At 47.1% G+C, this 22,964-nt stretch overlaps 1 protein-coding gene across 1 annotated transcript in view; it reads left to right on the forward strand.

The window, feature by feature from the left end:
- LOC125709419 (potassium voltage-gated channel subfamily H member 8-like) overlaps positions 1-22,964 on the forward strand; it is a 45,459-nt gene that overhangs the window by 16,445 nt on the left and 6,050 nt on the right. Inside the window, exons 2-11 of the mRNA XM_048977802.1 lie at positions 6,409-6,642; positions 8,446-8,580; positions 8,794-8,933; positions 9,515-9,770; positions 11,379-11,536; positions 12,571-12,778; positions 14,058-14,390; positions 15,286-15,485; positions 15,895-16,144; positions 21,650-21,864. Of these exons, the coding sequence (XP_048833759.1) occupies positions 6,409-6,642; positions 8,446-8,580; positions 8,794-8,933; positions 9,515-9,770; positions 11,379-11,536; positions 12,571-12,778; positions 14,058-14,390; positions 15,286-15,485; positions 15,895-16,144; positions 21,650-21,864 (2,129 nt within the window). The remainder of the gene's footprint in view (positions 1-6,408; positions 6,643-8,445; positions 8,581-8,793; positions 8,934-9,514; positions 9,771-11,378; positions 11,537-12,570; positions 12,779-14,057; positions 14,391-15,285; positions 15,486-15,894; positions 16,145-21,649; positions 21,865-22,964) is intronic.

Consider the following 22,964-nt stretch of genomic DNA (forward strand, 5'->3'; position numbering starts at 1 on the left):
GGCACCAGCATAGAGAGGGTGGGGGAGCTCTGAGGGATGTAGCAGCCCCCCCCCCCGCCCCCCCTTAAACTCCGCTGTGATTAGTATCACCACAATCCTGTCAACAGCACAGTCCTTGGAATCTATTTGTGTCCCGCTCAGCTTTTTTTTTGTTTTGTACAGTATCTAATTGCTCTATGGCTTCTTTCAAATGAGTAATTGCCGCATGTTTTTTTCTTAATGGCTACTAATTAGGGACCCACAGGCTTCTCAATTTATGTCACGTTTTATTTATATATTATGTACCACACAATGTGATGAACACCTTGTTTTTTTTTTGACGTTCTGGGGCCCATCTTTCAGGTCCCCACAAAGGTCTGTGAATGCAATCAAAAAAGGAAAAATGTCTCGTATTTTGTTTGGTAACTTATGGTTAGGGTTAGGGCTGGGTAGGGGTAAAGGCCATGAGAGTCCCCATAAAGATATGAATACAAACCTCTGTGTGTGTGTGTGTGTGTGTGTGTGAGAGAGAGAGAGAGAGAGAGAGAGAGAGAGAGAAGGATAATGCTTCACATTCCCAGTCCCACAATGCTCTTTACCTCCAGAGTCTTTACTTGACGAGAATGGTAGCTAAACTGGTCTTTCACTGATAGGTTAAGTCACACCTTTCTGCCTTTATGGACCCATGTGAAGGTCAGCGTATTAGCATATGGGACACTGGGCACCACACATTCATTACTGGCCCTTTGTGACATATGTAGAATATAGGCCTGCAATTCATGCTTCAGCAGGTATCATTTGCCATTTGACGAGCAAGTAATTAATAGTCTGTGTGTTTTATTTTTTAGCCGACCTTAGACTTGCTCAGCTGCGCTCAGCTAGAGCAAATGAGGCTGAAATTCAAAACAGCCAACAATTTCATCTGGTGCTCTGTGGAGGAATAAGTGGCTTCTCTGAATTCTGGTCGTCAAATTTCCTGTTGTGGAGGCTTCTGGTCAATCTCAGCATGGTAATTGTTGTGGTAAGACCTGGTTGCCAGCCCCATAGAGAGCTACCAAGCCTTGTTGGTCGGTGAGTAACACTGAGACTGCTTCATGGAATGCTGACTGGGATACTTGGCCACTTCATCAGTCTTCAGTCAGGCCCCATTAAGGTGTCCTGCAGTGTCACGCACCCGACTGTCCAATATGAAGGGATTTGAGGATGAACATAGCTTCAGTTACCTTGGTCATATTAACCTTCTTGACCTGGGTATCAAGGGCCTCAGCAGAAGGTTGGTTGATAATAGTTCTCCAGAGCAGTGTGTCTTAACCCAGTGCTCAAGGACCCCCAGATAATCCACTTTTTTTGCTCCATCCCAGCTCCCAACACACCTGTACCAGGTAATTCAGTGTTCCTGGTTGGCTGGGAGCTGGAATGGAGCAAAATGTGGACAGTCTGAGTGTCCCAGAGGACTTGGCTGAGAAACACTGTGTTGCAGCAGCACTCCTGCTAGTACCTGCACTGGCCTGGGGGAGAGACTTCAGTCTGGGTTGCACTGTCTGCTCTGCAGGTTTTCCAGCAACTTGAAACATGCCAAATACATTCTGCAAGAATGCCTGTGAGCTAATGTATGCAGGTTATAACCTAATCCATGCCAGGAAGGACACTTTGAGTTAGGACAGGATTTGTAAATTACCATTAAAAGCACTGTAATTTTACTTAAGGGCCAAGTTCTTGCTGCGCGCTGATTGGTCAATCTCCTATAATCATGCATGTGCCCCTAATGTTAATGTGAAACAGCTTGATGAGTCTTTCAATCAAGGAAACAAACCAGTCAAAGCACATTAATAACTATTTAGCCGAGCACAGGAGCCTTTCAGTTTAAATGAAGTTTGTAAAACATGAAGCAGCACACAGTGTCCTCCCTGACGTGGATTGGGTGGTCACCCTAAATGTATGTGATGCACAGGATGCAGAGGAATGCAGATTGCAGGGGGTAAATCACAGACGCTGTTGGTCGGGACCCTGTGGCATATTCTGAAGGCTGCTGTGAAAAGCAGTACATGGTAGAGTTGGGAAATTCAGGTCTAGAGTGTAAAAGTCCAGACCGGGATTTTGTTTCAACCAACCAGTTGTGTACTCTGTGACTGCGACGGAGTAAAGCCCATGCACTTCCCTGTAGCTTTCCAGGCCTGAGATGGCAGCCATTGTTGGGTCCTGAAAGCTAAGCGGCCCCTTTGAGAAAGAGACTTACCTTGAGATATCTTCAGCTTCTGCGAGCTCTCTTCGTGAATGAAGTGCATTTGGAGGCTGCTTTTAAGGCCTGCTGTCCATCTCATGGCTTCAGCTCCTCCATGTGCGATACGCTGCACTTTGGCTCACGTGTGAAAATAGCAAATAGTACATAACCAAGGGGAATGTATACAACAAAAAGAAAATAAAGCATATATTAGATTAAGACTGTCACATGTATTACGTACAGGATGTACTAAAAGATAATGAATAAATAATTAATAACGGAAACCAAGATGCAAGAGTGAACATTTTCAGGGGTCTATGATGACATATTTGGTTGATGAAAATTTGATGAGCTATGAAATAAAGCTCAGTAAGGAGAAACATGAAAGGGGGCAGCCATCTTTAAACATTACCATAGCAACTTGCCCATAGCAGAGAACAGAGAGATCTCGTTCCCTGTGAAGATGAAAAGCGAAAAGGGCAGGAGAAGTAAATAAATGTAGGCTTCATGTGCACGCCGCTTTCATCCGGACGCCTGCCTTAAGCAGCTCTGCCGTCGCTAACATGCATGAGCTCACATGTGTAGCTAAAGACTGGGATAAGTACCTCAGTGTTTTGGGTGAGAAGATGAAAAAGTGATAAAGTGCACAAGGATGTGTTTAAATTGGGGTGGCCAGTCTGACCCAGAAAGGGCCACTGTGTGTGCAGGTTTTTGCTGCGACTCCCTAATTATATTACTAATTAGAGCACCGATTTGGCTGAAGAGTCCTCACACCTGGGTTTGAAGAGCTGACATAAAGGTTACCCCAGAAAACATGCACGCACACCAACCCTTTTTCCGGATAAGATTGCCCACCCTGGTTTAAATGATTCAAATTAATGGAAAGCTAGGAATTTTATGGACCACATTCAGGGGGCTGGGATGTGTCACATTTTAAACATTAGTTTGAGTTTCACATTAACTAAATATAACCTTCTATGTGAGTCAGCTTGGTTTTCTTCCAAATACGACAGAAGTATCCACATTTCATGGTTAAACACCAAGAAATATATTGAGTAGAGCCAGACACACAGATGCACTTATATATAACACGTTGCCAAAGGAATATGTGTCTTATATATATTTGGCTATATATATTTTCTCTAATTGACAGTGTATATATTATGCTGTATATGAATGCATGGCTTGGTATGCATTATGCACTGTGAAAGGATCATACACACAATCCCAAGTCTCACAGTTCAGGTCTGTACCAGAGGCACACGGCAAGTCAGTCAAGAGTACATGTGAACGATGGCGTGTGAATTAAACTGCAAAACCGCACATGTTCTGGCATTGCTCTCCATGGCAGAGTATTTTCTGCTCCTGTGTCCAAACCTAATCTGCAAATCGAGTAACATGAAGACACTCAGGTCAGCTGACCAAAAGTAGCTAACTGAAGGTGCAAAGTTTATCTGGATATGTAGTTGTACAGTATAATTTACACCTTTTTTGACGTGGCATTGAGGAACATCTCTTTTAGCTACTATTAAGCACTGAAAATTCAGTCATGCAAGTGTGTTTCTTTTACAGTGTGTTGTTCCAATAATGACGTTATCTCACATTTCCATTTTGGTATGGGGCTTCAGCGTGATGCTATGGTACAGTATGTCACACACAAGTCCATCCAAACCAGTACACTTACATGGTATGTATTGACCTTTCACGTAACCAGTACTGTATGTATGCAGTCGGATGTATTGCAGTCGTCATTTTGCATATCACCTGACCTACAGCTTGACCCCACGCAACATCACAACCGCTAAAAACTATCAATAAAAAAAAAAACATATTTGAATCAACTAAAAGAGACAGCATTTCCTACGCCATCTTAACAAAAAATACCCGAGCGAGCAGCATTTTTCATTGCAGGTTGCAGCTTCAGCGGCCTTGTGGGATAGTATAGCGTTCACGGGACGCACACTTTGGAATTTTGCAGAATGTCATCCAGGTACCGTTTCTCTACAGTCTCATCAGTACTAAGGATTCAGACATACTGCTTACTCTACATACTATATTTTGCCTACTACATAGCAAGGAAGTATGTGAATTTCGGAAGCATGCTATGTCTTGGTTCCTGTTTCTTGATTAGCCAACACTGTTTAGTTCTATGACCTCGCGTTAGGAGAATCGCCATCACCTCGGCTCCGTTACTCACGGTCAGCCTCCCCGGCTCTGTCAGCTCTCAGCGCTCGGAGGTTCAGCAGCTAAAGAGGAAGGAGCTGACAGGCAGAAGACCTGGCGATGTGGGTGGGTGGGTGGGCGTGGTCTGTGACCTTTCATACTGTAAGGATGAAAGTGCACAGTATGACCTTTCATACTGTTATTAATGAGTTTATACGTTCTAGAGCTCAGTCCCTGTATTGTGACGATAGATCGCATAATAGCTGTTGTTTATGATCTCCGCGCCCCAGGGTGTTTGTGGTCTCATTGAGGGGGGGGGGGGGGGGGGGGGGGCGCAAAACGGAAGAATTTTCAAAAGAATACATTTGCAAAGAGTGTTGTTATTAATATTGATATGCATGATCAGAGGAAACAGCGTCTCAGGTCGGATATGCAGTAAAATGCATGCGAGCTGGGCCCGGCTCGGAGAGATTTATTTCACAATGGCCGTGCACTGAAAATCACATCTCGCATCTCTAAAATAACTGCAGAGAAGAATGGCCTGGGCTGACGGTCCTGAATGTGTGACTCTCTGAGTGTTGCTGTAAATTCCAGCTGGGAAAGTGCACTGGTACCAGTGAGTGAGACATTTTACCCAAATAGCTTCGGGAAGAATCACACATGGATTAATAACGATGCAGTTATTCATTAATAAGATTCTGTCATCGGTTTGCGCCCTGTGCCGGGTGTCTCCTGCCTCATGCTCTGCAGTTCCTGAGATATCAGGTACATCAAGGGCTGCACATTGGATGGTTATTATGAAGTTTATATCACTGTAGTTCTTTTTTTTATTTGTCTGTAAAAGTCTAAACACAGCCGACTACAACTATACGTCTTGCATAATTCGTTCCAGCACAATGGAATCCCTTTGTTTTTTGTTTCCATAATCTCACAGACATATTTACGGAAAATCTGAAACGGATGTGAAAGGTTAGCCGGAGGTCAGGAATTTTAGTCAATATAGGAATTATATTTATTGTGCATACGATACACGCAGTTAGGGTTTTAGTGGGAGCTTTGCTGCTTTTTATCGCTGTCACACTGGCTGACTATGTAAGAAATTGACAAGCAAGTCGACGGTTCTTTAGTAGCAGCCTTTCCATTGGCTCATTTTAAGGTGTTTCATTCATGGCCACTTTCCCCACAGGACACGTCCCCCACGGTGCCATGGAAAGAGCAGCAAAATGAGCTGGAGAGGTTAACCTGCATTTACATTGTAGCAGATCATGTTTATCTACACACTGGCATCCCACAACTTTTCATCACGATATGAAAAACACAGAGCCGACCTGGGAATTCCCATCACACATTATAATCACTATTCAGTTTCTGTGTTGACTGCTGGCCATGCAGTCGCTCCATTAAAAAGCCATCGCCTATCTCCCCCTGGCTGAGTACCACTGAAATGCCTTCATTCTCAGCTGGTATTCTACTCTGCGAGTAAATGCATGTAAGCTGATCATCAAATAAGCTGGTAGCTGGTGTGGAAAATAACCATGTGAAATATGATGGATGAGTGTCTTTGGCGGGTGGTTGAGTAGGTAGCACCTCTAAGACTAGGGGAGCAAGTCTCCCCCAGGGTTTACAGTTTAAATGTTCTCCTCATCTCAACGTGGGGTTTCCTCCGAGTGCTCTGCTTCCTCACCCCCCCAATCCAAAGTCATGCTGAGGCTAATTGGAGTTACCAGATGGCCCATATGCGTGACTGAGTGGGGTATGAGTATGTCTTGCAATGGGTTGGCCCCCCATCCAGCCTTGCACCCATAGCTTCTGGGATAGGCTCTGGCCTGCTTCTGTCCCTGAACAGGGCTAGCAGTTTCAGAAAATGGACAAATGTCACTGCAGAATCAGTACCTGAGGAAAGAAATGGTCAAAACTGATTTAGAAATGTATATTTTGGGTTATCTTAGCCACTGACATGGTTTCCATGCTTGTCGTTGTGATGTCTGTTTTATACTGTTAATGGTGTATGTCCTGATCTCGGCCTCTCTCTCTTCCTGTAACAGACAGTAACTTTGTGCTGGGGAATGCCCAGGTCCAGTCTCTCTATCCCATTGTGTACTGCTCCGACGGGTTCTGCGACCTCACCGGCTATGCCCGCGCCGAGCTCATGCAGAAGACCTGCGCCTGCCACTTCCTGTACGGGCCTGAGACCAGCGAGCGGCTGACGACGCAGATCAAGGGGGCGCTGGATGAGCGGCGAGAGTTCAAGACGGAATTGGTGCTGTACAAGAAGGGAGGTGAGACAGTCCGAGCAGGACGCCACTGGGGCACTTGTGTGCGGTTAATGGAAGGAGAGAAAGACATGGAAGGAAAAAATAAGATTATTTTTATTTGCTATTTGTATGACTATGGGAACCTGAGGCAATTCCAAGGAATGAGTCAAAGTCGTGGATGTATATTATCAATTCAACTCCATCGCTGTGAAGGCACATTAAATAGAGAGACCAGCAGAACACACGTTATTACACAGTAAATTAAATTCATATATTCTGTTGCCGGCAGCAGTAACAATCTGGGCAAACTCAAATGGCCTTGTAATTGGATTGCTGATGTCATGCTTAAATATGACCGTACCGTGGTCCTGTGACTCGGAGTAAAGCTCAGGGAAAGATGCCTTACCTGTTGAACAGGGAAGATGGTCCAGGTCATGTGACTGACACTAATTAACATACATTAGAATGCATGTGAGGATGCATGAGAGTGAACCAGCCGGCTGCTGGGTGACTCCATTCTCAGTGAAGTCTCCATTGTATCCCATTGTGCTGGGATACAATGGCCTGCAGAACAAGCAGTGATCCCTGTGGTTTCGAAGAGAATAATCAGTTTGGAGGAGGTACCCCGGGGAGAGAGACGGTCCAACTTTTGCACTGGACTCTGAAACCTGCAGGTTGCTCACGTTCCTGTGAGCTTGTGACACTCTCAATGAAGGACAGATAACGGCACCAAGGCACAAGGGGCTTTTGCCTCTTTTCAAGTTCCAGGCTTTATTGTCCCGTGAACATAGAGACTGATAGAGGAAGAGAGACTGATAGAGGCAGAGAGACTGAAAGAGGCAGAGAGACTGATAGAGGCAGAGAGACTGAAAGAGGCAGAGAGACTGAAAGAGGCAGAGAGACTGATCTTATCTCTGTTGGGCTCGTGAGCAAGACCCTTAACCCTGAAAACTGCTCCAGAAGTGCTGGATAAATGACTGGTCTTGCGTTATGACCAAAAACTTTGCTCTCAACCAGTGTCTATGTGTCTCATAGGAGATTTAAGCTCTGTTTGTATGGGACTCGTTTTACCTGCGGACATAACGTAATTGAAGCAGCAGTCCGTAATTTTAATCTAGTCCACACCTGCCAAGCCCCCAGAGTAAAAATTCAGGAGCAAATTACCTTTGGTATTTCAGTGAACACGGGCCCCTTTCGATAATAGTAGGCCAGTCCAAACTGTGATCTTGGTAATAAGGTCGTGTCAATAAAGGCACAACAAATTTTTTGTAAAGAGGAAATAGCATTTATACACTACTGAGTCTTCCGCAAAACGCCTGACAATCTACAGACTCTTCTGCGTCCAGGTTTTCAGTAGCTGCAGAGTACTACAGCACTACCGAGTGCACCAATTTGCAAGCTACTGTGTAGTTGGGTGGGAAAATCTGCTTTTATTGTGTTTGATTAATAGGTTAAGGATAGATCCCCCACAAATGGGGATTTAGAAAAAGCAAGAGATTTGTTAAACACACTGGTGAGTCACACTGGCTAAAACAAGCATACTGATACAGTATTACCACATGTACAGTATATACTCATACTTATGCTCCACAAATGCACAGAAGCACACAGTCACACGTTCCTGCACATTCATGACGATAAAGTGCTACCGTGGCCCAGAGACACTCAGAAGCATCTCAGTGTTTATTCCTCATGCTTAATGGGTTTCCTGTGTCCTGGAACAGTATGATGAGCCACTCTGCTCCACCCTGAAGGCTTCATGTGATAGTAGCCGTAAGATTGGTGTGTCCTAGAAGCTTCTGCCTTGCCTTTCCGTTGGTGTGGCAGGTACACAGTTCTGGTGTCTCCTGGACATTGTCCCTATCAAGAACGAGAAGGGGGAAGTAGTGCTATTTCTGGTGTCCCACAAGGACATCACTGATAACAAGAAGGACCAGGAATCAGAACCAGGCCCAGACATAGGTGAGTGAAGGGATGACGACCAATCAAAGGCCAAGGTGATGGGAACGTGGGAAGAAGGGGGGTTGAAGTAAGTGGGGAGGGTAACTGAGACCTTGTAATGCATGGTGACAGAAACTGGCAAGACTCTGTTTTGGGGAGGGGGGGGGGGAACTGCAGCAACACTTCATGCATCGATTCCAGCCTCACCGCTCATGACAACCTGTGTGTCCCTAGATGAGGAGACAGGACTGAACGTCCACCGCGTCACTCGTCCCTCGGGCTTCAACGCCAATCGCCGCCGCAGCCGGGCCGTGCTGTACCACCTGTCGGGCCACCTGCAGAAGCAGGACAAGGGCAAGCTAAAGATCAACAATGTGAGGTTCCCGTCTATGGGAGGCATCCGAGGCTGTTGCAGGCCCTGAGCTTTGTTACCCTCTGTGTGATGACACAGCCCCAGCTTTCTCACCTCTGTTACTGAGTGCTTTTTTATACTCACTGTAAAGACTATAATCTTTGTGGACTCATAGATCACTGTAATGAATTATAAATGGCAGCTCCGAGACAGTACTGATACATTTCAGCTCATAAATTGAGAGTTATTAGCTGTGACTCTAGATACCACAGCTGATGACTGCCTTGAACACTGATATTCAAATGTGCAGGCAGCCCCCATATTTAAGATTGTGGAACCAATCGCCGTGCTGCCAAGTGTAAATCCCTGGGATCAGGGCTATCTGGTATGATTTACTGACGAATAACCTGGCAATACTTTTATGTCATTAAGACTGCAAAAAAGGCTCTGATAGGTTTGCATGGAGTTAACCCAGGTCAAGTCCTATCTAAGATGTTTTCTTGTTTTACATGAAACAGAAAATGGCTTGCTTTAGTCGACAGACATTTGGTATATGTACAGGGGTATATTTGGTTGACCTTTTGGTTGCATCTGTCCGCCCAGAACATGTTTGGTGAGAAACCGGCCCTCCCAGAGTACAAAGTAGCCGACATCCAGAAATCTCGTTTCATCCTGCTACACTACGGCACCTTCAAGGCGGGCTGGGATTGGCTGATCCTGCTGGCCACGTTCTATGTGGCCGTCACTGTTCCCTACAACGTCTGTTTCACAGCTGTTGGAGGGCGGAACGAGGGAATCCCTGCCTCCCGCAGCCCACCCAGCGTCAGTGACATCCTGGTGGAAATCCTTTTCATGCTGGGTAAGGGTACTATAAGCGGGCACACGAGCCAATTAAACCCAAGTGTACCTGGGTGTAGACAGAGGTCTGTAAGTCACTGAATGTTGACTGGGGGCATTGTATAAATTGCCCCATTTAACTAAGGATATAACCTCGACTGCCATGTATGTATCTCACCCCTTGACTAGTAGGGATAACCTTTTAGTTCCTTGTCACAGCTGTACAGTGACCTGTACCAGCCACCTAATTTGAGAGGTCAGTTTAAATCAGCCAGGCAGCTTATTGTCTTAAACACCTCACTGCTCAGTTTAAATAGCGACATGCACTTAAATCCATTACGCACATCATCAAAGAATGAATAGTTCTAGGTTCTGCAGAGGGTCAGGTCTAGTTCTAGGGTCTGCAAAGGGTCCGGTTTAGTTCCAGGTTCTGCACAGGGTCAGGTCTAGTTCTAGGTTCTGCACAGGCTCAGGTCTAGTTCTAGGTTCTGCACAGGGTCAGGTCTAGTTCTAGGTTCTGCAAAGGGTCAGGTTTAGTTCCAGGTTCTGCATAGGGTCAGGTCTAGTTCTAGGTTCTGCACAGGCTCAGGTCTAGTTCTACGTTCTGCACAGGGTCAAGTCTAGTTCTAGGTTCTGCCAGGGACAGATTACGGACCGGGCCAGCGGGCCCACTGCCCAGGGGCCCTTGGGGTGCAGGGGGCCCATGGGGCCCCTAGCCCAAAACAATTTGCAACGCTTATCAACAATGTATTTTCGTTTGTCTATTTTAGAGGGCCTACATTCTTTGATCCTCTGCCTACAAGGGCCCCTGACCCTATAGGGAGGGCGTTTGGCTGCCAAGGGCCCTTGAATTGTGGTGGTTGTGGTGGTGGTGCTGGTGGTGGTGGTGGGGGCTCACGAATGTTTTGCCCAGGGGCCCACACAACCCATAATCCGTCCCTGGGTTCTGCACAGGGTCAGGTGTAGTACTAGGGTCTGTGCACTTTCTGGTACTTAGGTGTTTAACAGGACCTGATTCAGTCTAATTTTTCAGACTTCAAATTTATTCTTACTCTATTTTTCATGTACCTGTTACTTTAATTTACAGCTACATCTAATTGCTATAGTCACTGTGCTGCCCATCAGGCTAAACAAACAGGAAATTTCTGATAATTAGATTTCTGATAAGATGTTTATCAATGATTTAAGTTAATGATAAATGAAATCATTAACTTAATGGTTTCTGTATTTACATATCATTCTGTATTGAACAGTACACAGTGTTTTAAATGATTTATTTCTTTGTATTTCTGTTTAAAAGTGGAGCGGATTGAACCAGCAGAAATTTTGTTGAGTAAGACTGTAAAATGTAATCCACACATCCATCTATTCATCTCCCAAGTGCTCTTACTTGCAGGGGTTACAAAAAAAGCACATGCTTAATGCTTAAGTACATGATTTGCTTTTTTAATTGCACACCATACCACGCTGGAAGTCTATGAGGTGCACAGGCTGATTAAGCTCATTAACATGTTCCCTTGTCACTACATAGGAAGATGGATGGATGGATGGATGGATGGATGGATGGATGGATGGATGGATGGATGGTCATCGACAATGTAGTGTTACACAGCCAGTGTGTTTTTCACAGACATTGTCCTGAACTTCCGTACCACCTACGTCAGCTCAACGGGCCAGGTGGTATATGATGCACGTTCCATCTGTGGGCACTATGCCACCACCTGGCTGTTTGTGGACATGATTGCTGCGCTGCCCTTTGACCTGCTATATGCCTTCAACGTCAGTGTGGTGAGACTCTCCTTCCGGTGTGTGGGCATGGCTATTGGGGTGAAACATGGGGTATACAGTAACATTGGGGTATACACTAACATCGGGGTATACACTAACATCGGGGTATACACTAACATCGAGGTATACACTAACATCAGGGTATACACTAACATCGGATTATACACTAACATCGGGGTATACACTAACATCGGATTATACACTAACATCGGGGTATACACTAACATCGGGGTATACACTAACATCGAGGTATACACTAACATCAGGGTATACATTAACATCGGATTATACACTAACATCGGGGTATACACTAACATCGGGGTATACACTAACATCGAGGTATACACTAACATCAGGGTATACACTAACATCGGATTATACACTAATATCGGATTATACACTAACATTGGGGTATACACTAACATCGGGGTATACACTAACATCAAGTTATACACCAGCTTGGGTCCCCGAATGCATGAAGCATTAGCTAATCCTGTTTAGGTGCTGATTAATTAGGTGGATTGACGGCATATAGAAATGACAAAAGGAACAACACTGCAGAATGAAATACGGAGGGATGTCTGGAAATAAACCCCAAATTTCTCATATCGAGGCCCTAGAACATGCGACATTTCTCTAGCATGAATTGAATAGTCAATGTAAATGAAAATACGTCATATCGAATCCTTTGTGGCTACTGCTCAACATTGGGTCTCATTCTCAGAATCTTATTGACTTTTTCCAGATAACTGCTGCAGGTTTTAAAGTCCATTAGCTTCACTCTCTGGTAATGTGTTGAAATTAACCACAGAAGCAAGTCAGAGACATGTTAACGAAATACAGTGAAAGACACTGAAGGACCAAGACAGTGGACTGGTTACTACCAGCATCTGGCAGAGCCGGAGAAAACAAGAGCCTGTTAGCACATGATCTGGTGTAAATGTGGTCTGCAATGGAAAGGACTTATTCTGAAGTTCAAATGAATCCATATTCCACACTCTGGTGTTTCACCTTCCGACTTCTCTTCCACGCAGTACTTTGGCGTCCACCTCCTGAAGACAGTGCGGCTGTTGCGGCTGCTGCGCTTGCTGCAGAAGCTGGAGCGATACTCCCAGTATAGCGCGGTAGTGCTGACATTGCTCATGTCCATGTTCGCCCTGCTCGCCCACTGGATGGCCTGCGTCTGGTACTTCATTGGCCGCCGAGAGATCGAGAGCAGCAGCCCGGGGACCTGGGACATCGGTGAGGGCTCTCCATGCTTTGACCTGAAGTACCATACCCTTAGATCTGCTCACAGGGGCTTGAGGATCACGTAGGGGCTCATCTTCATTCATATCAGCATAAATGGTGTCTGCAATACACAGCAATGCAATGTTGCATCAACATCACAAATGCGAGACCCAGTCTGGCACATTATGCTAATGCACCTGCCATACGCAGCAGTGAGAGGCCGGCGGAACATTGCCAAGAAAAATCATTCTGCTTACTGTCACATCTGAAAGTCAAATCATTCAGCAGCCATCATGGCAACATTCATAGTTTTATACCTCCTTGCCCATGACTCTTGGTAGCCAAACTGTATCCTCACAGCCACGTTGCTCCTGGTGCCCTATTACGTTATCAAACTTTGAGGCAGCCTCTGATTTGATAGGCTCACTCAGGCCATGTGACCTCCGCTACACCAATGGCACTCTCTCCTTGTCCTGTCACTAGCTTACAGCCACGGGACCCGTCAGCAACACGGGTGTGACTCATTACGATATCGATGGCCGGCCCCCCAACGCTGGAAGAGAGGGCTTAATAAGTTTGAGGGAAAATGTCAAGGCAGCGGCTCAGCTGACATTAAAGCTGTTGAACCATGACCAGGAAATGATCCTTTAATAATGAATAAATCTGCACATTATGAGGCTCTGTGAGCGGAACTCTTCATCTGTGGGGCTGTTTTGTAGGTGATAATGGTGTTAAGTGGACTGTGAGGGTTCTGTCATGCCTACCTGTGGCTGCTAGCTAACCCCCCCCCCCCCCCCACACACACACACACACACGCACACACACGCACACACACACACACACTCACTCCTCTTACTCTTTCCCTAGCACTGTCTGGCTCACCTCCTGGGGCTCGCTAGCCCCATCGCTCCCGGTGACTTTGTGGTGTGTATGTGAAGTGCACTTCAAAGACAGCCTGAGGGAGCTGTTCACCTCCGTGCTGCGGTACAGAGTTTGAACCAGCTTCGGGAAGAGGATGGGGGCGTCCAGCACAGCAGACAGCAGACACCATGACGTCCAAACTCTGTCATGGGAGCCTGTAGAGGGGGGGGGGGGGGGTATACACTCCCAGCTGACACGTAGAAGCTCCTCCTATTCATCCAGCAAATATTGATAGAAGTTTCTTATTCCCTAAAAATATTGAACACCCTGCCTAAAATTTAGAAAAGTTACGAAATGTAAACATGCTTCTTGGATACTGGTACATGTTGAAGTCCGGGCTGTCAGTGGGATCATTTTGGCCTCCTTCTAGGTTGGCTGCACGAGCTCGCCAAGCGCCTGGGCACGCCTTACTTCATATCCCCTCTGACCTCACTTTTGGGAGTCACCCACCACACAGACGGACTCCCACCTAACAGCAGTCAGTGGAATTCGTCAGGGACTGAGTCGGAGAGGAGGGCGGTTCCCGGTGCAAGCCAATGGAATGAATCGGGGGCGGAGCTAGAAGGTGGTCCCTCTGTTCGCAGCTCCTACGTCACGTCGCTCTACTTCGCGCTCAGCAGTCTGACCAGCGTGGGTTTCGGGAACGTCTCGGCCAACACCGACTCCGAAAAGATCTTCTCCATCTGTACCATGCTCATTGGGGGTGAGTGCGCCTAGGGCTCGCCGTCCCTTTAAGAAATGACTCCTGGCTGCTGTCCATCCGCTTCAGCATTCAGCAGTGAGTCTGTGGGGCCGAGCTGTGGCAGACACTGTCCCTTGGCAGCCAGGCACAGTGCTACACACTCCTGAAACTCTGTGTCCTTGCCAATATGCAGAAAGATCTACCTGCTTTGATAGCTCAGAACTATTATGCATTATTTATCTGGCAAACAGTACAGCGGCATATTTACAGAAGCCATGCAGCGATCCATGTACCTTGCTCATGGTTACTAGAGCAGCGCCTTGTTGACAAAACTCGTACACAAGGGACAGTGTCGTATGGCAACATAAAGACAGAGGTGGCTGCACCAATGGGCAGCTGGTGATGGGGAGTCACATGTCCAGTCAGGTCCGGTGGTGGAACCTAGCAGCTAATCAGGAGCTTCCTCTGAGCGCCAGAAGTTGGCAGAGAGTGAGGCAGGAAGTTCTGCTTTGGGGGAGTCATGGTAACAGTGATCCATGTACTCATGTTACATAATCAGACATTAATTATTAGGGAAAACAGAGCCCCCCCCATTCACCTTGCTTTCTGGCTCATGCTCTCTTCTCCTTTAATCCTTTCGAGCTGGCTGTCACAGCCCTTCGCCGCTGCTCATTCTGTGACCGCGTGCGCATTTGTGTGTATCGCTCAATTCTCACAGCGCAGCTGCTTATGGTTGTGCATTCCTGGGGCAATGAGGTCAGGGAACGGGCTCACCTGGTGCTACTTCCAGGGACCTCACAGATTTTGGTTTTTTTTCACACCAGGTAAAAGCACTCGGTAAAATGTATGTTCTTTACTTACTCATAGTGGAACGTGCTGTGCTGTTGGTTCATGGTCCCTCGTACTGTCTGCGCAGCGCTGATGCACGCTGTGGTCTTTGGCAACGTGACGGCCATCATCCAGCGCATGTACTCACGCCGCTCGCTCTACCACACGCGCACCAAGGACCTGAAGGACTTCATCCGCGTGCACCGGCTGCCCAAGGCCCTGGAGCAGCGCATGCTGGAGTGCTTCCAGACCACCTGGTCCGTCAACAACGGCATCGATGTCAACGAGGTGCGTGTGCCCACCGTACATCAGTGAATCCCACCCACGATGCCTGTGCATCTGTACCCACAATGCACCAACTGAACGCAGTTTCATTAGCGCTGTCGGACTCTTAGGCTGCTCCTTCTTCCCCACTACCTGTGTTTCTGTGTATCCAGCGTCTCCGCTATCAGCCTCACTGCCAAAATTTTCTCCTTGAGCCCTGTCCTCACCTCATCTTACTCTCCCTTTACTCTCTTCATCTCTGATCTTCTGTTTTGATTCTCCCTATCAGTCCTCCTCCTCCTCCTCACCTTCTCAACCTCATTCTGCCTGTTTTACTGTGTCAAATCAGCACGGGCTGCACACAGTGCATGCATTTACAGATGATTTTATAAATAAATATTGACAAAAAAAATGGCCTCGTTCCATCGCCCAGCTGCTGAAGGACTTTCCAGATGAGCTGCGCGCCGACATCGCCATGCACCTCAACAAGGAGCTCCTGCAGCTGCCGCTGTTTGAGTCGGCCAGCAGGGGGTGCCTGCGTTCCTTGTCCCTCATCATCAAGACATCCTTCTGCGCCCCCGGGGAGTTCCTCATCCGCCAGGGCGACGCCCTGCAGGCAATCTACTTCGTCTGCTCCGGCTCTATGGAGGTGCTGAAGGACAACACTGTGCTAGCAATTCTGGGTAGGGTGCTGCTGTTCACGCATGCATACTCGACCTCGAGCATGTATACACACACCAGCCGACAACCCAGACCTAGCAAGCAGCCAACAGGCCTCTGTCATCCTCAGAACCACCTATTGTAGAGAAGCACCGACACATGCTCTCCCTTATCTCATCTCAGCAGGGGATGCTTCTCTCTCACTCTTCCACCCACACAGCGGCACACTCATGCACAGCACCACTGACTGACATGACCCTTGCCTTTCAGTGGTAGCTCAGTTCAAACACAGAAGCTCTCAGTGAATCCCGCGTATCGATTTGTTTTTTTTGTTTTTTTTACGCCATTGGCTTAAGGTCACGCGATGTCACAGTGATACTGCAGTGTTATATTCAGCTTGAACGGAAGCTATCGACTCTGACGTGCTCCAAGAAGGATTGTCGATCCTCATTATGACACTGGTCAGCACCGATCTGAATGCAGAGCTCAGGATTTAAGCAAGATACCCCTTAACCTCTTTATACCGCTGCAAATGAGATTGACTTTTTTCAAGAGTGAGCGTTCAACTCCAAATCTGTCTGTAAGCCTTAAGTTCAGAGCATCAACCCACAACTTTGGGCTGCTGAGCGGCGTCCAACATCATTAGTGTTATTTATCTAGGTCTTTGCGTTTCAAGCAGCCAGTTTTGCTGAGGGGAGGGATATCGGTGGGCTTTGTGGTCATTTTACCATGGCAACAATATCACAAAATTGGATTGAAACTAGTAAATTTAATTCTGAGTCAGTGTAACAGGAAAACCAGATGGGATCTTCTTTTTTTATGGATACTCTGTAACTGTATATTTTTTACCCGTTTTACAAGTGCAGTTTGTTACAGAAAAAGTTGGGCTGTGTACCTTATAAGATGATGAGAACTGCATTACCGCTTAACTCTCTGTGGTGCTGACTGGTTTATCTTTGTGCAGCTGAAGGAATCGGGCGATGTTAGAGTAGAGGTGTCTAAAGTATGATTTTAATTCAGTTTAGACTCTCCATTAGGTTTTAATCAAGAACGACTTTCAGCATGAACTGCTTTAACTGCCATTGTTCAGGCTTATGATTCTCTCATTTGGTATCATTAGGCAACATATTCTTCTCTCGTTATCCAAAAAAAACACTTTTCAAAGACCCCAGAACTGGGACACGTTGAACCTTAGGGTTCAGTATTAAAACTGGGAGGTTTCATTGCTTTCCCTATTGATCATGTTTGTTAGCTGGCAGCTTCATCAAACTTCCTGTAAGATTTTGGCCACTGTCTGCATCTCCACCTTCCCCTGTGATAGACTGGCATCTCCTCCAGTGTGTCCCATGTCTTGTACCCTAAGTTTCCGGGGATAGGCTCACTGAAACCTTGTCCTGGATTAGCAGTAATGAAAAGTGGATGGATGGATGGATGGATGGACTAGTTTCCCTATCCACAGGCTTTCAATACAAATACAAACTAGAGCTGTTTCTTGGTGATAAGCGAGTGCCCTTTAAATTCTGTAAATATGCTGATATTTTCTATGTAGAAATGTTAAGTTTGTTTCCATACTCCATCTGGTGGAAAAATTCTGCTCAAAATACAAGGCCTTGCTGCCGTCTGTCTGGTGGAGAGAGGCAGCCAAAAATGCAATGATTGAGTCAACATCAGATGCTTCCATCCTATGAGAATACTCGATGTCTACTCACTGACACTTACCTGTCGCATGTATGAGTGCAGCAGCACTCAGTCACGATTAGTGGGCGCTGTCATGTGCCATTAGAACACGAGCTGAGTGAGTGTGACCCATGTCGACACCTGTTCTGAGCTCCATAAGACCCCACAGCTGGGATTTAGTCAGGCCTGGCCAGGAGGGTGAAGGGTCCCTACAACAGAGCAGATAATGGATTCCGACTGCGAAGAATAACATAATGGCACCACACCATTGAACCACACAGCTATACAACTATAGAATGACAGAGCTATAGAACCACAGAGTAACACGGGGTACAAAACCACATAATGACAGATGGGCACAAAAACTACAGAACTACAGAGTGACACAGCCACAGAATCGCAGATTGACCCAGCTATAGAACCATGGAATGACACAGCTGCAGAACCATGGAATGACACAGCTACAGAACCACAGAGTGACCCAGCTGCAGAACCATGGAATGACACAGCTACAGAACCACAGAGTGACCCAGCTACAGAACCATGGAATGACACAGCTGCAGAACCACAGAGTGACCCAGCTACAGAACCATGGAATGACACAGCTACAGAACCGCAGAGTGACCCAGCTACAGAACCATGGAATGACACAGCTACAGAACCGCAGAGTGACCCAGCTACAGAACCATGGAATGACACAGCTGCAGAATCGCAGAGTGACCCAGTTACAGAACCATGGAATGGCACAGCTGCAGAACCGCAGAGTGACCCAGTTACAGAACCATGGAATGGCACAGCTGCAGAACTGCAGAGTGACCCAGTTACAGAACCATGGAATGGCACAGCTGCAGAACCGCAGAGTGACCCAGTTACAGAAACATGGAATGACACAGCTACAGAACCACAGAGTGACCCAGTTACAGAACCATGGAGTGGCACAGCTGCAGAACCGCAGAGTGACCCAGTTACAGGACCATGGAATGGCACAGCTACAGAATCACAGAGTGACACATGGGCACAAAACCACAGAAGCCCACTGCTACAGCACCACAGAATAACACAGCGCAAGAACCATAGAATGACAAAAGATAACATAGATATACAGTAATGAAGCCTCCAGAATATACGCCAGTCTCGTGAGGGTAATGTGCTATTGGAGACTGGAATTGTGATCTAACGTTTGCTTATCATCAACTACTCAGTTTAAGTGACTGAACCATTTCCATCCATTTTCGTAACCCACTCATCCAGTCAGAGTCACAGTTATTCTTCAGGACATGGTTAACGCCCTGGACAGCAAGCCCATCCTCACACAGTTAACTGTCTAAGGGGCAATCAGGGCCACTGACTTACCTGATGTGTGAGGAACCCTGAGGAGACCCACATCACCTCTACTCAGACTCCGACAGGCTGGGCCGAAACCTCAAGGTGATGGCAGATCTGAGAGTGTCTCCTTATTTTACACATCTCAGTGCTGGTCATCATCTGCCTCCGATTCATTTTATGAAGTTTGTGTCTGGGAAAATCCTGTGGCTCACAAGTGGAGGAAGACACCAACCCACCCCCCACTGCTGCAGTAGACGGGGTTTGATTGCCAACTCCTCACTGCGTAGCATGTATGGTACGCTAAGCTGAGTACTCCCCACGAAGGTCTGCATCTGCTCCTTGGCTGACAGCAGTTCATCAGCATTTTTAAATCCCCGTGGCCCGCAGATCACACTGAGAGACAGATAGAGAGGGCAGCCTCACCTCGTCCACTCTGCGGCTGTCAGGGAGAGACAATCGCAAGGTGCATTTAGGAAGACATGAAAACACAACCATTCAGGGCTCAGACAAGCCCCATCTGTCAAACACACACACTCACAGACCTTAACTGTGGATGGCAGCTTCACATTTTGGGTGGGGGGGGGGGGGGGGGGGAAAGATTGTGCAGAACCATCAGTCTCAGAGTGGGACACCTGGGAGAAAAAAACACAGGGGGGGTTTGGTACTGACTACAGGCTAGAATGAAAAGATACCTGTCACACTGTGTGTGAGCTCCATAGTCCAGATGTGCTGGTTAAGTATAGAGAAATCTGATATGTAAATGAGTCATAAGGGGGTGAGATTGTACGTTCTGCTGGGTATGGAGAGAAAAGCCCTTTCGTGTGTCACTCACAGATCCCTTTTGCTTAATTAGATGCCTGGTTAGATAACAGAGCTCGAAGTTGAAATTAGAGGCCCCAGTCTGCTCCTCCGGCAGCTAGCTTGACCATGGCGGGTGGCAATGACACTGTTTTTGGTGGGGAATTTAAATGAGTTGTTTATATCCCTCATCTTCTGAAAGCTTTGAATGTGGCAAGACCCCCTATCCTCAAAGATAGAGAGGCATCGACTCTGATGGTCATTTACATTACCGCAGTCATCGTCCCTCAGAGAGAGGCATTGACTCTGATGGTTATTTACATGACCGAGGTCAGCCTCCCTCACAGAGAGGCATTGACTCTGATGGTTATTTACATGACCGAGGTCAGCCTCCCTCACAGAGAGGCATCGACTCTGATGGTTATTTACATGACTATGGTCAACCTCCCTCACAGAGAGGCATTGACTCTGATGGTCATTTACATTACCGCAGTCATCGTCCCTCAGAGAGAGGCATTGACTCTGATAGTTATTTACATGACCGAGGTCAGCCTCCCTCACAGAGAGGCATCGACTCTGATGGTTATTTACATGACCGAGGTCAGCCTCCCTCACAGAGAGGCATCGACTCTGATGGTTATTTACATGACTATGGGCAACCTCCCTCACAGAGAGGCTTCAACTCTGATGGTTATTTACATGACCGAGGTCAGCCTCCCTCACAGAGAGGCATCGACTCTGATGGTTATTTACATGACCGAGGTCAGCCTCCCTCACAGAGAGGCATCGACTCTGATGGTTATTTACATGACCACGGTCAGCCTCCCTCACAGAGAGGCATCGACTCTGATGGTTATTTACATGACCGAGGTCAGCCTCCCTCACAGAGAGGCATCGACTCTGATGGTTATTTACATGACCACGGTCAGCCTCCCTCACAGAGAGGCATCGACTCTGATGGTTATTTACATGACCACGGTCAGCCTCCCTCACAGAGAGGCATCGACTCTGATGGTTATTTACATGACCACAGTCAGCCTCCCTCACAGAGAGGCATCGACTCTGATGGTTATTTACATGACCGAGGTCAGCTTCCCTCACAGAGAGGCATCGACTCTGATGGTTATTTACATAACCTTGGTCAGTCTCCCTCACGGAGAGGCATCAAGTCTGATGGTTATTTACATTAGATTATTATACATGGCGGTGGAAATATCATAGTCATGTTAAAAAACTTTAATAACTGATTTAGATGGCCTAAATTGCCATTTGCTAGACACATTCATTTGAGATAGTCACTACAGTGTAGCTGTTTTATGTATTATGCTAATTAGAGCAAATGTGCCAATTTAAGGCTAAGTAACAGCAGTTTAAGTGCAGAAAAAGTATATTGCTGGATAAGTATAACTGAGAGGGTTATGGGCAAAGCAGAGAGAGCGAAGGGGTCATGAGTAAAACAGGGAGAGTGAGGGGGGTTATGGGTAAAGCAGGGAGAGGGATGTAAGCTCTGTTAGGAAGCACAGGACTGATAAATGGGAATGAAACTGGCAATTTTCCATGCCACTCAATTTCCCATAATTCCCTGTCTTGGTGTGGTTCAGGCATTACTACTGTAACTCGCACTGGATGTACACACACAACCGTATGGCTGCTTCTCGTCCTAGTGCCTACTCCAAAGTCGTTCCGTGTGTGACTCTGTATCCTGGCCGGACGGCCTGTCTCTGCAGGGAAGGGTGACCTGATCGGATCGGACTTCCTGACCAAGGAGCAGGTGATAAAGACCAACGCCAACGTGAAGGCGCTCACCTACTGTGACCTGCAGTACATCAGCCTGAGAGGCCTGCGAGAGGTGCTGCGCCTGTATCCTGAATACGCTCAGAAGTTTGTCAGGGAGATCCAGCACGACCTCACCTACAACCTGCGCGAGGGCCACATGGCTGATGTAAGTCAAGCCCACCCGCCCGCCTGCCCGCGTGTGTTTGTGAGTGTGTGTGTGTGAGTGCGCACTGTCCTCACTGTGGTATGCTGTGTTCCTGAATAGATCACATGTGACTCTCACCGGGTCCAGCTCTATCTGCTTTAGTTAAGAGGAGATTAAAACGTGACTTTTCCTGCATTATAAATCCATATACACTCCTAACCATGAGCATACGCACGCACACGTGCACACATACATGCACAGAGTCGCGCACACAATGCTCTCAGATCACTGTTCAGCAACAGGCTCTGCTCTGGTGTTCCCTGCTGCTATTTTTAGCAGCGCAGCACCTGCTGCTTCTATTCCTGTCCTCTCATGCCAGGTGGTGTGTGTGTGTGCGTGTGTGTGTGTGTGCGTGTGTGTGTGTGTGTGTTTGCTTATTCCAGTCAGTATTTGCAGCCGCCCTGTTTGACAGGAGAATGTACCTGTGTGTATGTGTGCTTGGGGGGAGTATGTATATATTACTGCATGTGTGCATACCGTTTTGTGTGCAGCGTGCGTGCATGCCGTTTTGTGTGCAGCATGCGTGCATGCCTTTTTGTGTGCTGCGTGTGTGCATGCCGTTTTGTGTGCAGCGTGCATGCATGCCGTTTTGTGTGCTGTGCGTGCATGCCTTTTTGTGTGCTGCGTGTGTGCATGCCGTTTTGTGTGCAGCGTGTGTGCATGCTGTTTTGTGTGCTGCGTGTGTGCATGCCTTTTTGTGTGCAGCGTGTGTGCATGCTGTTTTGTGTGCTGTGTGTGTGCATGCCTTTTTGTGTGCAGCGTGTGTGCATGCTGTTTTGTGTGCTGCGTGTGTGCATGCCTTTTTGTGTGCAGCGTGTGTGCATGCCGTTTTGTGTGCAGCATGCGTGCATGCCTTTTTGTGTGCTGCGTGTGTGCATGCCGTTTTGTGTGCAGCGTGCATGCATGCCGTTTTGTGTGCTGTGCGTGCATGCCTTTTTGTGTGCTGCGTGTGTGCATGCCGTTTTGTGTGCAGCGTGTGTGCATGCTGTTTTGTGTGCTGCGTGTGTGCATGCCTTTTTGTGTGCAGCGTGTGTGCATGCTGTTTTGTGTGCTGTGTGTGT

This window comes from Brienomyrus brachyistius, chromosome 16 (genome assembly GCF_023856365.1).
Source record: "Brienomyrus brachyistius isolate T26 chromosome 16, BBRACH_0.4, whole genome shotgun sequence".
Taxonomy (NCBI): domain Eukaryota; kingdom Metazoa; phylum Chordata; class Actinopteri; order Osteoglossiformes; family Mormyridae; genus Brienomyrus; species Brienomyrus brachyistius.